We start from the raw sequence: 16364 nt of genomic DNA, 5'->3' as shown, positions 1-16364 counted from the left end.
TTCACAATCTGATTCAAGATGGCCGAATGGCGGCCATTTTTGTGCTAAAAATCCTAAAAATCAAGCATTTGTCGGCTGTTTACAATGGATTTTGTTCAAACTTGGTCACCTTATTCATCAGTATAAAGTCTTCCCTGAGTTTGAACAACAGATGTCCTGTATGAAAATATGCAAAAATTGAGAAAATCTGATAAAATATTTTGACTGTTTCTACTTGACTGATCACTGGTGATACACATCAAAGGTCACTGATCTCAGTGGAAATATGCATTGTTGTATGTGTTCAATAAAGCAATGATTTATCTTGTAATAATGTCCTTGGTAATGTATCTCAGAATCCCATACTGGGTTTCAAAACCAACTCATGGAGAGATTGCACAGTCTGATACACATTTGCAAACCTACCAATAAAATCTTTATAGAAAACAAGATGTCAGAAAATCAATATAAGCACTCCTATGAACTGGGTGCCCAACTTTGATCAAGATCTGAAGCTAATAGAAAATCTGTTTAGTTCAAAGTTATCAAATCAAAAACAATACATTAAAAGCAAAACATTTCATCCACATTTTAAAAAGAAAATTATTCTAAAATATATGTATTCTGTATTTGACAAACAGTTCATTCGACAAATGAAAACTCACAGGAATATGTTTCAGCTATTAGAACAGAATGATAAAGTTTTTATAATACTAGTTTAAAAACGCACTTCAAAGATTGCAGTGTTTGAAGGTGTAGATTCTCAGGAGGCAACAGTACTGTTGACTTCTCCCTCCACTGGACACCAACTAACTATTTAAGTTGATTTGCATACAAAGCAGAGCTTGCAACATGATAGCTATTCATAAAGGGTGTTTTTTTTTTTACTTTTCATATAATACAGTAATCACACAATGAGGCAGTTCATATTTGTCTCAGTGAATCATTAATTTTTGACAGACACCTGTACAAAATACTTGGACTAAAGCCAGCTAAAATTTTCTGTTATCTTGCATGTTTTATGAATCTATTCACATCTAAATGCAACATTTTTTTTTTCAATGAGACATTTGTTTTTATACTAAAATATCTGAGTTACTTTGAATAAAGCTGGAAATTATGTCCCTTAAAATAATTAAACAAATAAGGCACCAATGTTTTTGTAAGATATTTACATCTTTTAAGGACATTCGGTAGACTGATTCCCCACAGTCGATTCAACCCCAAAACTTGTTTGTATTCAAAATTAATTATGACAATGCATATTTATATTGAAACAAACTATGATAAAGGGTATTATATTATATAACAAAGGGCAAGGTCACCAGAGTTCAACTATGTTGTTTTAATGAATGGGCTTCTTCATATCTCCGACTTGTTTTGACTGATTATGTTCACATTTTAAATATTCATTATACATCATGTCATAGACAGATATATTGGTTTGACGATTCTATTCAAAATGGCCGAATGGTTGTCATTTTTGTACTAAAAAATATCAAATATCAAGCATTTCTTGCATTTATGGATGGATTTTGTTCAAACTTATAACACACATTAGACATTACAGGTTCCTGATGCATGTCATTTTATTTTTCAGATTGGATTCAAAATGGCTGACTGGCGGCCATTTTGTTTTAATGATTGGGATTGAATGCTTTGACTGATTATATTCAAATTTTATATATTCGTTATACATCATGTTATATATATATACATGTATTCAAAATGGCTGATTTTGAATGCTGTTCCAGAGCAATATCTCTCAATATGGACAAGTACTTGTTTGACGATCAGATACAAGTGTCAATCATTTTAATGTTAACAAAATCATATTCCTGACTTAGTTATATTCCACAGTGTTCTCCCCAGGCCAAAACAGCGTCGCGGGCCCCGACGCGATCGGATTTGCCCGCGACGCTATGTGTTTCCTCCGCGATGCTATTATTTATCCCGTGATCTGATTTCTTCAGTCTCTCGCAGACTGTAAGTTTCCTGGCTAACTAGTTAAATCTACAAATGCATTGTATTAACGCCAATTTCCCGGGATAATCCTTTGTTGTTTCTCATTGGTTGGATATCGTTTTAAAAATACAAAGCAGTTCTATAAAGACAAAGCCGTAAGTCCCGGTGTCAAATGCTCTTTGCCAAACGTATATTCATATGCAAATGTTAGTCACACTTGGGGTCAAAAGCCACTTGTTTCCGGTGTGTACAAAACGTATTTTCATTATTATTTTTAGAAATGTAGTAGTACTATTATTCTATGTTTTGATTTTTGTCAGTATTTTTGATATTGTATTTGTTTTTTGAGATCAAAATGTGAAAAAATATATATTTATGATGTAAACAATTTTGACCTCGTGATTGTGAATTCAAGATGGCGTCACCCACGTAAGATCCAGCGAGCGTGAACTTCCCACTCGGATCGCATATCGTGCTCAGATCCGGATGAATTAAGTGAAGCATAATTGAAAATAATATATTTATCAAAAAATCGGGAATTCTAATCAAGAAACGTGTGGAAATTGGAGTGACACTTGTGTTATTTCTTGGAAGAAAAGCCTCAATTTTACGTGGTATAACAGTGGCGACAATTCGTAATTCAGACCTCCGTTGTCTCGAATTGTTCACAATTGTGTTGAACAGACAACATCGATGATTAAATAATTTCAGCCAGAAAAACTATTATTGCTCGAACATAGTAGCGTAAGTATCATGACTCGTAACAGTTGTTGTACTTAACCGGAAAACAACAGAAACGGAAGACAAGCAATGAGAATAATCAACCCCATGTTTAATTTACCGGGACTGAACAGGGTTTTATAAAGTTGCTGGTTGATGGGCCAAGCAAAGGAACTGAAAACTCAGTATTTCTGCAGGACATTTGCAATACTAAACATGCAGTGCAATAATTGTATACAGATTGTACATAAAATAAATAGAAAAAAAGGAAAAAAACTGGTTTTGTTTTATTTCTCCATATGACAAACAATATGTTAATTTATGCTAATTATTATGCAAATTAGCCACGACTCTATGAAAAATTTCTGGGAGAACACTGTTCCAGCTATATTACTATAAACATAACTATATATCTTAAATTTGATAACTAACGGGGACTGTGCCATGCATGGCTTGTTCATCAAAAATAGTACTTTTGACTTGTTCTTCAAAACCAGTAGTCCAAATTCTTTGATACTTGGTACACATGTAGCTTGGATGACACTTCACCCAGTCATTAAAAGTGGCCCAATTTATCAAAAATTTCAGAAATTCATGATTAGTCCTTTGGACCAACGGTCCAACGAACTAATGCTATCACAATCTGTAGGCCGTGTGCTGTAGACAAAGATATCTCAAAAACCCTTCAGTCTATTTTTCTGAAACTTGGCATTATAATAGCTTGTATGAATATCTCCAGGGCATTTTTTAGTCCCCGTTCGGACGCAGTCCGAAAACGGGGACTTATGTTTTGCCCTGTGTGCGTCCGTGCGTCCGTGATCACCTGTATCTCGAACATGCATGGACCGATTAAGTTCAAACTTCACTCATACATCACACATTATATGGGACATATGCACATGCATTTTTTTCATGATCTGATTAACGATAGCCGAATAGCGGCCATTTTAAGGCCGAAAATGCATCAAAATCGCACATTTTCACCATTCCGGAACCGGATCTCAGTTATGCATGGACGGATTTTGTTCAAATTTGGTACATACATTAAACATAATAGGACCTTGATGCACGTCATTTTTTTTTTTGGATCGGGTTCGAAATGGCCGACTGGCGGCCATTTTGTTTTAAAGAATTCAGTTCTGGATCCGTATCCAAGACATGTCTGGATTGATCAAGTTCAAACTTCACACACACATGGTACATCATGTCACAAATAGATATGTGCCTTTGTTTCATGATCTGCTTAACAATAGCGGAATGATGGCCATTTTAAGGCCGAAAATGCATCAAAATCACGTATTTTCACAATTCCAGAACCGGATCTCAGTCATGCATGGATGGATTTTGTTCAGATTTAGCACAATGTGTTGTACTTATGCAGGTGCATTTCGGTCATGATCTGCTTTGAATGTATATGTCACTCAAATATGAACGGAACGAGGACGTGTCATTGACAATGACTTGTTCATCAATGTATTGAATATAAGTGCCCTGGGAAATAGTATAATTATATTGCTTGAGTGAAAGAGGCTGATGAGACTGTGTCACAACGCGTTCTATTTATTTCCAACGCACGTGGTCGGCCCCTCTGATTGCGTTTATTTTGTATTTTTATTAGTCCCCGTTCGGACGTAGTCCGAAAACGGGGACTTATGGTTTGCCCTGTGTGCGTGCGTCCGTCCGTCAGTCCGTCCGTCCGTCCGTCCGTCCGTCCGTCCGTGATCACCTGTATCTCGAACATGCATGGACCGATTAAGTTCAAACTTCACTCATACATCACACATTATATGGGACATATGCACATGCATTTTTTTTATGATCCGATTAACGATTGCCGAATAGCGGCCATTTTAAGATCGAAAATGCATCAAAATGGCACATTTTCACCATTCCGGACCCGGATCTCAGTTATGCATGGACGGATTTTGTTCAAATTTGGTACATACATTAAACATAATAGGACCTTGATGCACGTCATTTTTTTTTGGATCGGGTTTGAAATGGCCGACTGGCAGCCATTTTGTTTTAAAGAATTCAGTTCTGGATCCGTATCTGAGACTTGCTTGGATTGATCAAGTTCAAACTTCACACACACAAGGTACATCATGTTACAAATATGTATGTGCATTTGTTTCATGATCTCATTAACGATAGCCAAATGGCGGCCGCTTTAAGGCCGAAAATGCATTGAAATCACATATTTTCACCATTCCGGACCCGGACCTCAGTTATGTATGGACGGATTTCGTTCAAATTTGGTACATACATTAAACATAATAGGACCTTGATGCACGTCATTTTTTTTTTCGGATCAAGTTTGAAATGGCCGACTGGCGGCCATTTTGTTTTAAAGAATTCAGTTCTGGATCTGTATCCAAGACATGTCTGGATTGATCAAGTTCAAACTTCACACACACAAGGTACATCATGTCACAAATATGTATGTGCATTTGTTTCATGATCCGCTTAACAATAGCTGAATGATGGCCATTTTAAGGCCGAAAATGCATCAAAATCACGTATTTTCACAATTCCAGAACCGGATTTCAGTCATGCATGGATGGATTTTGTTAGCCTTCGCAGACGAAGTCTGCCGAAGGCTTATAGATTGGGTTCCGTCCGTCCGTCCGTCCGTCCGTCCGTCTGTCCGTCTTTTACCTCTTATAACTTTGATATGCTCTGTCCAATTTTTTTCCAAGTTGGTGCAAATGTAATTCTTAATGCCATACATATGCACGCCAAGTATTTTTTTGATTCGCCAAAGTTTCATTGTGTTTTTCTGTGATTTTCAACATTTTACTAGTACAAGTGCCGAAATTTGCCGGAAAAATCCGAGTTTTAATGACATCTCGCAAGAGAACTGGCATACCGTATTGCGCATGCGCCAGTCTAACCGCTGAGGAAATCGCCGTCGATTTCGTCTGAGGATATTGTATTCCGGGACTGTATCTTTCTTTGCACAAAGCTTACATAGATTAAATTCTATCTCAAAGGTAAGAAACTGTGCTTATGGTATTTATTATGAACTTTGATTTATCCTTTTGTGTCCTGACTTTAGTGAGAAACTAGCGATCGCACAGTGTCACACATTGCCAGAAAAACAGTCCTGCTATTAGTTCAAGAACTGGTTATGAAACGTGTAAATCGAAAGTTTATCTCGTCATTTAGGAGGCTTGGGAATAACGTTTGGCATGTAAAATGCTGGAATAATAAAAACGTAAAAGTTTAGAACACGCTGATCGTGATTCTGTTATGTACGATTGCTATTTCCCGTGTTCATTGGCAACTGCTAGCAGATTGAAACTTGGTTTCGTGACGACATATTAGACTAGAATTATCGAGAAAACACAAGTCAAGTTCGGCCAACCGTGACTGCTTGAAAGCAATGATGAAATTGAAAAGTACTGTAATTCAATATCAATGAATCTATCATCACTTTTAAATTACCTTTGAAGTAAATATGATGCCCAAGTGCGTTACTACACTCGTGACCGGGACCTCCATGCGGTGTTTATCGGTAAATCGAACCTCTGTCAACAGAGACACATTTTCCCAATCAGCTATTTATTTCGGTACTGAAGTCAGGGTGGCAATTTCAATGTTTAGCTACCATAATTTATCTCCATTATGAGCAGGAAAATAAATTACGGACCTCGATTGAGATGAATTTAACGGCGGCCATGTTTTTAAGGGATATGTGAAACAATTTTAGGGAGGGGGTCAAATTCACGTAATCCTCAATTTTAATGATGTTGACTTAATAGTTTCAAAACTCCGGATATTATTTTGTATATTATTTTAATACAACTACAATATGTTAATTAGTATGCAAATTAATATGCAAATTAGCAGCCAATCTGAGATAATGCAATCCAGTTCAAAGAAAATTTGATATACACTTAGGTTACCTACATGATCACTACCTCTGCTGATTAGTTTTTTATGCACTTCTATCTGCTTTTATATTAAATGTATTTTTTTGTATTTTTCTCAATAGTTTTTTTTTATTTCTTTTGATAGCTTGGCATCCATTTGGTTCAGCTCAAGTGAAATTTTCGGCAAATCCCTGGTCAGATTTTAATGACATTGAAAACATAAGTACTCTGGCTTTTTGCACATTCTTAATATTTTATTTTTGCAGAATCCCGTAAATATTAATTTGACAACTTTGTAGAGTGGAAACAGACTGTTGAATTAGTTCATCCTAGACTTTGGTAGAACATGTTTAAAATAGTACAGTGTGAACTGCAATTTCTTTCTGGCTGGTATAAATTTATTAAGTAATATTTTTTCGTACTAAAAAGACTCAAATATTTTTTTTAATTAAATCTAACAGCCAATGGGAGCACATATGCTACAACCTCTGCTTTCTTTGGACTAAATGTTCTTTTTTTTTTTTTTTTCAGGTGCAGAGCCAGATTTTTTTTCTCAGAAAGCAAAGCCACTGGAACTGCATGTATTACAAAAACATACCGGTACTATTCACTGCGTGTCTGACAATTGTATAAAGTTTCGCAGGTCCTCTTTTTTTTTACTTTGAGAAGTTCTGTCAACCAAAACATAAATATGTGTTTCTCTGTACATAAAATTTCACACGATTTGTTAATATTAATGTATGATAATAAAAACTTGATAATATTTTTCTGTATTTTTGCACTTTATTTGTATCATTGTCGTATGAGAAGTAATCTTGTCCTTATTAGAGATATTGAAACTAATCCAGGGCCACAAACTAGTTTATCCAAACAGACACAACACTGACTCTACATATTTGCAGATCTGATTTGTATACTTCCTTGTCATTTTACCTGTTGTACTGGTTTGGTGCTATCTGGTTTCCTTGCTGAGAATAATGCTGACCTGGATGGAGAGTGCTATAAACTTGAAAATGCCATAGAAATCACGTTTGCCAATTTATGTCCATGCAACTTTAGAATGACAACTAGCGAAGGCAGTGTCATTCATGACTTGTTCAGATTTAGTACAATGTGTTGTACATATGCAGGTGCATTTCGGTCATGATCTGCTTTGAATGTATATGTCACTCAAATATGAACGGAACGGGGACGTGTCATTGACAATGACTTGTTTTCGTAGTGTATCACTGGCTGCGTTTTTTTTTATACGTCTCGCAACTGAACGTCCAAGCTGACCTTGTTTTAGGTGCAATGCCAGGCAGCGGGAAATTTAATTTCTTTTCGGAAAACAGCTCCGTCCAGCCACCTTTAATTACATGTGATGTCATGACAGACAACTCACTGAAACGTGATTGGTCATTTTTCGACATGATTAGTTGCAACCCGAAGTAGTTCACTCTCGCTCAACTTTCCTGGTAAGTAGCGTGAATTTATTGTAGCCTCTGCCATTTTAATAGTGTATCGTTTTATCGTGGATTTTTTCTAAAGTCCAATTATGAATATTTGTGATCGAATGACTTTTTTTAATACTTTTCCGATAATTAATGTTGTTAATATCTATTCTGAGTAATCCCGATGTGGCCACCCATGCTCGATCGGCGTATATGCGTTTGTGGGGTGGGGGTAAACTGAAATACATTTGTAACAGCGGTCATGAATAGAAATAATTATTTACTTCATTATACATGCTTTGGGACACTCCTCGCACCTTTTGGGCTAAATCTGTTTTATATGCACAATATGTAATTTATCTAATTTCCATATATTTCTTAAATTGGGATTATCTCTTGAAGAAATCGACATATTTGCCCTTTGAGTCAACTTTGATAGGGATATGCATTGTTGTAATAGATGCACTATTGGGGATAATTCACTAATTAGAGTAAATCCTAAACAAATTTTATAGAGATGTACATTGATGTAATCTGTGTGCCATATTACTATTGGGGTTAATTTGCATATGTAAATTGGCAATAGCATATTGTTTTTTACTAAATTTAGATCATTTCTTAAATGACATTGATGTAATCTTCATGTCATATTATTGGGAGTAATTTGCATATGTAAATTAGCTAATTACATATTATTTATTTACTAAATTGGGGTTATCTCATGAACATCTCAACAGATTTGATGTAATCTGCATGTCATGTTGCTAGTGTGGATGATGTGCATGTGCAACTTAATAGCTAAATTACATATTGTTTTGATAGTGGACAGTGGACAAATGCGTGGTAAAAAAATATGCCAGTATTTTATTTGTGCAATCATTATTTTTATTCGAATTCTAGGCCTCTAAATTTATGTGCTACAAATTCATTGTAGGTATGAATGACATGGTGCTTTCATTAAACCTGTTTGTGTTTCTTCTTTTTTTCAGAGAACATGCAGATTGACCAAAAAAGCTGAGGAGACTGCCCTCATAAAAAACAGTCACCCAATTAATGAGGAGTATGCCTTCACAAAAAAGTGTCACACAATTAATGAGGAAACAGTCCCAAATGCAAAATTGAGGGTATAACCCTTAATAATGAATCTCATAATTTATTTGCAATATATCTGATAATAAACTTGACACTGAACCTGATAATGTACTTGATAATGAATTGAATGGAACTAAATATAAAGCAAGTTAATAAGCCGACTAGCCGTGTACTTATACTGGGTAACAAAGATGATTCTTTAAATTCATCTGAAGATTACTTGCTGAATTTTAAACACATTTTATTAATAGTCAGAATCTTGAACAGTACCAGTTAAAATCATGTATCTCTGCTTCCCAAGTTCAACTTAATTCCAAAGGACTTCGGTGCCCCTGGGCCCCATGTTTTTTTTTTATTACCTTCAGTTGTCAGAAAATGGACAAAACTTGGGAAGATTATACAATGATGCCATATTGAAATTATATGCTCACAGGGAGATATGTAATGTTTCCCATTTGTTCTGTCAACTGTTTCTCATTCTCACATAGCACATGGGAGTTCTAAGTTTTCTTTGATTGGTCTATTGTGATTGTAATGAAAACATAACCACCATAATATTTAAATGTGTATAGACGTGATTGATTTTGGTGGAAAATTATGCAAATTGCCTAATTTACATCACAATATTTAGGATATTTTGGTGATATTTTGAGAACCATTTAATATGTTTTAATAAAATTTGGTGCATAGATGTGTCAGGGCAGTTTCCAGATACATTTAGTTTTTGGTGGAATTTATGCAAATTAGATAATTTGCATATCAGCTAGTGAAATTCAAGCTATTTCAAGAACCATTCAACATATTTCAACAAAACTTGGTATATACATGTATTACAAATTCAGATAATTGCAAATATCATGTCATGTTATTCTCTCAACACGCTGGAGTTCTTTTTAAGCTCTTTTTGATTCTAATTTTATTGGATATTTGTTATTTTTGTAAAAACTTCCACTTTAGCATTGTGTTTTATTGTCTCACTCACTGCCTTTTGGGGTATTTGTCATATACAGCACTAATCTTTTGTACAATAGCCGTTGAGCAACAGGCCATTGGCCTATTTTTATATGTCTGGAGCTGTTTCTCAGAGATGACTAGGCCAATTTGGATCAAAGTTGGTATAATGATCATACATATTGGGTTATAGTTGCATGTCATATTTTTTTATTTTTTTATGCACTGCAACTTTGTAATAATAACTATGGCAAATAACTTTCACATATAATTTACTACTGACGTTGAATGTGTTAATTGTTCAATTTGTATTTTAGGGTGATATATGGGTAGAAACGGCAATGTTAGGTTTTAAGTGGTTTTATTATGCTTGTATGAATAGTGCGGTTTATGACATAACTGAATGGGCAGCTTGTCAGGTGAGTCTTTATAAAAACTACAATTCCTTGAAGTCTCACAGCATTAGACACAACCAGTCAGGTCCTATGTGAGCATTAGACACAACTTCAACTTCAGAATTCACTTCCAGACTCCCTCAAAAACATCAACAACAGAAACAAATTTAAATATGAAATGAAACATTATTTGCTTTGTTAAATTCCTCGATTACCTCCCATTTCTCTGCAACTTTTTTCTTTTCTTCTGCATATAAATTCGTTGTACCAGTAGTTCGTTTATATTATTATTACACATAATTTTTTAGTCATATTTATATCTAAATCATATAGATTACCTTTTAATTTTCGTTATGTGAATAGTAATTTTTCTTTCCTTTACCAGTAAGTTGTCAATTTCTACTTGACAGTCTAGTCCATAAGGACTATTTCCATGGTCCATGCCGGAATTACTACGATTGTATGTTGTTTATAAGTTCTGTTATAATGGTCATTCTGGTGAAATTAAAAAAAACAAAAAAACAGTTAAGTCCTATGTGAGCATTAGACATATCCAGTCAGGTCCTATGTGAGCATTAGACATATCCAGTCAGGTCCTATGTGAACATTAGACAGATCATGTCAGGCCCTATGTGAGCATTAGACAGATCCAGTCAGGCCCTATGTGAGCATTAGACAGATCCAGTCAGGCCCTATGTGAGCATTAGACAGATCCTGTCAGGCCCTATGTGAGCATTAGACAGATCCTGTCAGGCCCTATGTGAGCATTGTACAGATCCTGTCAGGCCCTATGTGAGCATTGTACAGATCCTGTCAGGCCCTATGTGAGCATTGTACAGATCCTGTCAGGCCCTATGTGAGCATTAGACAGATCCTGTCAGGCCCTATGTGAGCATTAGACAGATCCAGTCAGGTCCGATGTAAGCATTAGACATATCCTGTCAGGTCCTATGTGAGCATTAGACAGATCCAATCAGATCTTATGTGAGCATTGTACAGATCCAGTCAGGTCCGATGTGAGCATTAGACAGATCCAGTCAGGTCCTTTGTGAGCATTAGACAGATCCAGTCAGGTCCTATGTGAGCATTAGACAGATCCAGTCAGGTCCTATGTGAGCATTAGACACAACCAGTCAGGTCCTATGTGAGCATTAGACACAACCAGTCAGGCCCTATGTGAGCATTAGACAGATCCTGTCAGGCCCTATGTGAACATTAGACAGATCCAATCAGATCCTATGTGAGCATTGTACAGATCCAGTCAGGTCCGATGTGAGCATTAGACAGATCCAGTCAGGTCCTATGTGAGCATTAGACAGATCCAGTCAGGTCCTATGTGAGCATTAGACAGATCCAGTCAGGTCCTATGTGAGCATTAGACACAACCAGTCAGGCCCTATGTGTGCATTAGACAGATCCAGTCAGGTCCTATGTGAACATTAGACAGATCATGTCAGGTCCTATGTGAACATTAGACAGATCCAGTCAGATCCTATGTGAGCATTAGACAGATCCAGTCAGATCCTATGTGAGCATTAGACAGATCCAGTCAGATCCTATGTGAGCATTGTACAGATCCTGTCAGGCCCTATGTGAGCATTAGACAGATCCAGTCAGGTCCTATGTAAGCATTAGACATATCCTGTCAGGTCCTATGTGAGCATTAGACAGATCCAGTCAGGTCCTATGTGAGCATTAGACATATCCAGTCAGGTCCTATGTGAACATTAGATAGATCATGTCAGGCCCTATGTGAACATTAGATAGATCATGTCAGGCCCTATGTGAACATTAGACAGATCCAGTCAGGTCCGATGTGAGCATTGTACAGATCCAGTCAGGTCCGATGTGAGCATTAGACAGATCCAGTCAGGTCCTATGTGAGCATTAGACAGATCCAGTCAGGTCCTATGTGAGCATTAGACAGATCCAGTCAGGTCCTATGTGAGCATTAGACACAACCAGTCAGGCCCTATGTGTGCATTAGACAGATCCAGTCAGGTCCTATGTGAACATTAGACAGATCATGTCAGGTCCTATGTGAACATTAGACAGATCCAGTCAGATCCTATGTGAGCATTAGACAGATCCAGTCAGATCCTATGTGAGCATTAGACAGATCCAGTCAGATCCTATGTGAGCATTGTACAGATCCTGTCAGGCCCTATGTGAGCATTAGACAGATCCAGTCAGGTCCTATGTAAGCATTAGACATATCCTGTCAGGTCCTATGTGAGCATTAGACAGATCCAGTCAGGTCCTATGTGAGCATTAGACATATCCAGTCAGGTCCTATGTGAACATTAGATAGATCATGTCAGGCCCTATGTGAGCATTAGACAGATCCAGTCAGGCCCTATGTGAGCATTAGACAGATCCAGTCAGGCCCTATGTGAGCATTAGACAGATCCTATGTGAGCATTGTACAGATCCTGTCAGGCCCTATGTGAGCATTGTACAGATCCTGTCAGGCCCTATGTGAGCATTGTACAGATCCTGTCAGGCCCTATGTGAGCATTGTACAGATCCTGTCAGGCCCTATGTGAGCATTAGACAGATCCTGTCAGGCCCTATGTGAGCATTGTACAGATCCTGTCAGGCCCTATGTGAGCATTAGACAGATCCTGTCAGGCCCTATGTGAGCATTAGACAGATCCAATCAGATCCTATGTGAGCATTGTACAGATCCAGTCAGGTCCGATGTGAGCATTAGACAGATCCAGTCAGGTCCTATGTGAGCATTAGACAGATCCAGTCAGGTCCTATGTGAGCATTAGACAGATCCAGTCAGGTCCTATGTGAGCATTAGACAGATCCAGTCAGGTCCTATGTGAGCATTAGACACAACCAGTCAGGCCCTATGTGAGCATTAGACAGATCCTGTCAGGCCCTATGTGAACATTAGACAGATCCAATCAGATCCTATGTGAGCATTGTACAGATCCAGTCAGGTCCTATGTGAGCATTAGACAGATCCAGTCAGGTCCTATGTGAGCATTAGAAAGATCCAGTCAGGTCCTATGTGAGCATTAGACAGATCCAGTCAGGTCCTATGTGAGCATTAGACAGATCCAGTCAGGTCCTATGTGAGCATTAGACACAACCAGTCAGGCCCTATGTGAGCATTAGACAGATCATGTCAGGTCCTATGTGAACATTAGACAGATCCAGTCAGATCCTATGTGAGCATTAGACAGATCCAGTCAGATCCTATGTGAGCATTAGACAGATCCAGTCAGATCCTATGTGAGCATTAGACAGATCCAGTCAGATCCTATGTGAGCATTAGACAGATCCAGTCAGATCCTATGTGAGCATTGTACAGATCCTGTCAGGCCCTATGTGAGCATTAGACAGATCCAGTCAGGTCCTATGTAAGCATTAGACATATTCTGTCAGGTCCTATGTGAGCATTAGACAGATCCAATCAGATCCTATGTGAGCATTGTACAGATCCAGTCAGGTCTGATGTAAGCATTGGACAGATCCAGTCAGGTCCTATGTGAGCATTAGACAGATCCAGTCAGGTCCAATGTGAACATTAGACAGATCCTGTCAAGGCCTTATGTGAGCATTAGACAGATCCAGTCAGGTCCTATGTGAGCATTAGACAGATCCAGTCAGGTCCTATGTGAGCATTAGACACAACCAGTCAGGTCCTATGTGAGCATTAGACACAACCAGTCAGGTCCTATGTGAGCATTAAACAGATCCAGTCAGGCCCTATGTGAGCATTAGACAGATCCAGTCAGGTCCTATGTGAGCATTAGACAGATCCAGTCAAGTCCTATGTGAGCATTAGACAGATCCAGTCAGGTCCTATGTGAGCATTAGACAGATCCAGTCAGGTCCTATGTGAGCACTAGACAGATCCAGTCAGGTCCGATGTAAGCATTAGACAGATGCAGTCAGGTCCAGCGTGAGCAATTAGACAGATCCCGTCAGGTTCTATGTGAGCATTAGACAGATCCAGTCAGGTCCTATGTGAGCATTAGACAGATCCAGTCAGGTCCTATGTGAGCATTAGACAGATCCAGTCAGGTCCTATGTGAGCATTAGACAGATCCATTCAGGTCCTATGTGAGCATTAGACAGATCCATTCAGGTCCTATGTGAGCATTAGACAGATCCAGTCAGATCCTATGTGAGCATTAGGCAGATCCTGTCAGGCCCTATGTGAGCATTAGACGGATCCTGTCAGGTCCTATGTGAGCATTAAACAGATCCAGTCAGGCCCTATGTGAGCATTAGACAGATCCAGTCAGGTCCTATGTGAGCATTAGACAGATCCAGTCAGGTCCTATGTGAGCATTAGACAGATCCAGTCAGGTCCTATGTGAGCATTAGACAGATCCAGTCAGGTCCTATGTGAGCATTAGACAGATCCAGTCAGGTCCTATGTGAGCATTAGACAGATCCAGTCAGGTCCTATGTGAGCATTAGACAGATCCAGTCAGGTCCTATGTGAGCATTAGACAGATCCAGTCAGGTCCGATGTAAGCAATTAGACAGATGCAGTCAGGTCCAGCGTGAGCAATTAGACAGATCCAGTCAGGTTCTATGTGAGCATTAGACAGATCCAGTCAGGTCCTGTGTGAGCATTAGACAGATCCAGTCAGGTCCTATGTGAGCATTAGACAGATCCAGTCAGGTCCTACGTGAGCATTACACAGATCCAGTCAGATCCTACATGAGCATTAGACACAACCAGTCAGGTCCTATGTGAGCATTAGACACAACCAGTCAGGTCCTATGTGAGCATTAGACAGATCCATTCAGGTCCTATGTGAGCATTAGACAGATCCAGTCAGATCCTATGTGAGCATTGTACAGATCCAGTCAGGTCCGATGTGAGCATTAGACAGATCCATTCAGGTCCTATGTGAGCATTATACATATCCTGTCAGGTCCTATGTGAGCATTAGACATATCCTGTCAGGTCCTATGTGAACATTAGACATATCCTGTCAGGTCCTATGTGAGCATTAGACATATCCTGTCAGGTCCTATGTGAACATTAGACAGATCCAGTCAGGTCCTATGTGAGCACTAGACAGATCCAGTCAGGTCCGATGTAAGCATTAGACAGATGCAGTCAGGTCCAGCGTGAGCAATTAGACAGATCCAGTCAGGTCCTATGTGAGCATTAGACAGATCCAGTCAGGTCCTATGTGAGCATTAGACAGATCCAGTCAGGTCCTATGTGAGCATTAGACAGATCCATTCAGGTCCTATGTGAGCATTAGACAGATCCATTCAGGTCCTATGTGAGCATTAGGCAGGTCCAGTCAGATCCTATGTGAGCATTAGGCAGATCCTGTCAGGCCCTATGTGAGCATTAGACAGATCCTGTCAGGTCCTATGTGAGCATTAAACAGATCCAGTCAGGCCCTATGTGAGCATTAGACAGATCCAGTCAGGTCCTATGTGAGCATTAGACAGATCCAGTCAGGTCCTATGTGAGCATTAGACAGATCCAGTCAGGTCCTATGTGAGCATTAGACAGATCCAGTCAGGTCCTATGTGAGCATTAGACAGATCCAGTCAGGTCCTATGTGAGCATTAGACAGATCCAGTCAGGTCCTACGTGAGCATTACACAGATCCAGTCAGATCCTACATGAGCATTAGACACAACCAGTCAGGTCCTATGTGAGCATTAGACACAACCAGTCAGGTCCTATGTGAGCATTAGACAGATCCATTCAGGTCCTATGTGAGCATTAGACAGATCCAGTCAGATCCTATGTGAGCATTGTACAGATCCAGTCAGGTCCTATGTGAGCATTAGACAGATCCAGTCAGGTCCTATGTGAGCATTAGACAGATCCAGTCAGGTCCTATGTGAGCATTAGACAGATCCATTCAGGTCCTATGTGAGCATTAGACAGATCCATTCAGGTCCTATGTGAGCATTAGACAGATCCAGTCAGATCCTATGTGAGCATTAGGCAG

The 16364-nt window shown here is 38.7% G+C and overlaps 1 protein-coding gene and 1 long non-coding RNA gene across 2 annotated transcripts in view; both read left to right on the top strand.

Annotated features, from left to right (window-relative positions):
• The window catches only part of LOC102804637 (uncharacterized), a 73942-nt gene that overhangs the window by 39164 nt on the left and 18414 nt on the right, over positions 1-16364 (top strand). Inside the window, exon 10 of the mRNA XM_085503035.1 lies at positions 10333-10434. Within this exon, the coding sequence (XP_085359161.1) occupies positions 10333-10434 (102 nt within the window). The remainder of the gene's footprint in view (positions 1-10332; positions 10435-16364) is intronic.
• Positions 6683-7302, top strand: LOC146738050 (uncharacterized). Its single transcript, XR_014930304.1, has 2 exons — positions 6683-6733; positions 7071-7302. It is a non-coding gene; the product is annotated as an uncharacterized LOC146738050 (long non-coding RNA).

The sequence above is a fragment of the Saccoglossus kowalevskii genome, chromosome 9, assembly GCF_978046115.1.
Source record: "Saccoglossus kowalevskii chromosome 9, keSacKowa6.1, whole genome shotgun sequence".
In the NCBI taxonomy this organism is placed as follows: domain Eukaryota; kingdom Metazoa; phylum Hemichordata; class Enteropneusta; family Harrimaniidae; genus Saccoglossus; species Saccoglossus kowalevskii.
This window is presented reverse-complemented; position numbering and strand designations above follow the sequence as displayed.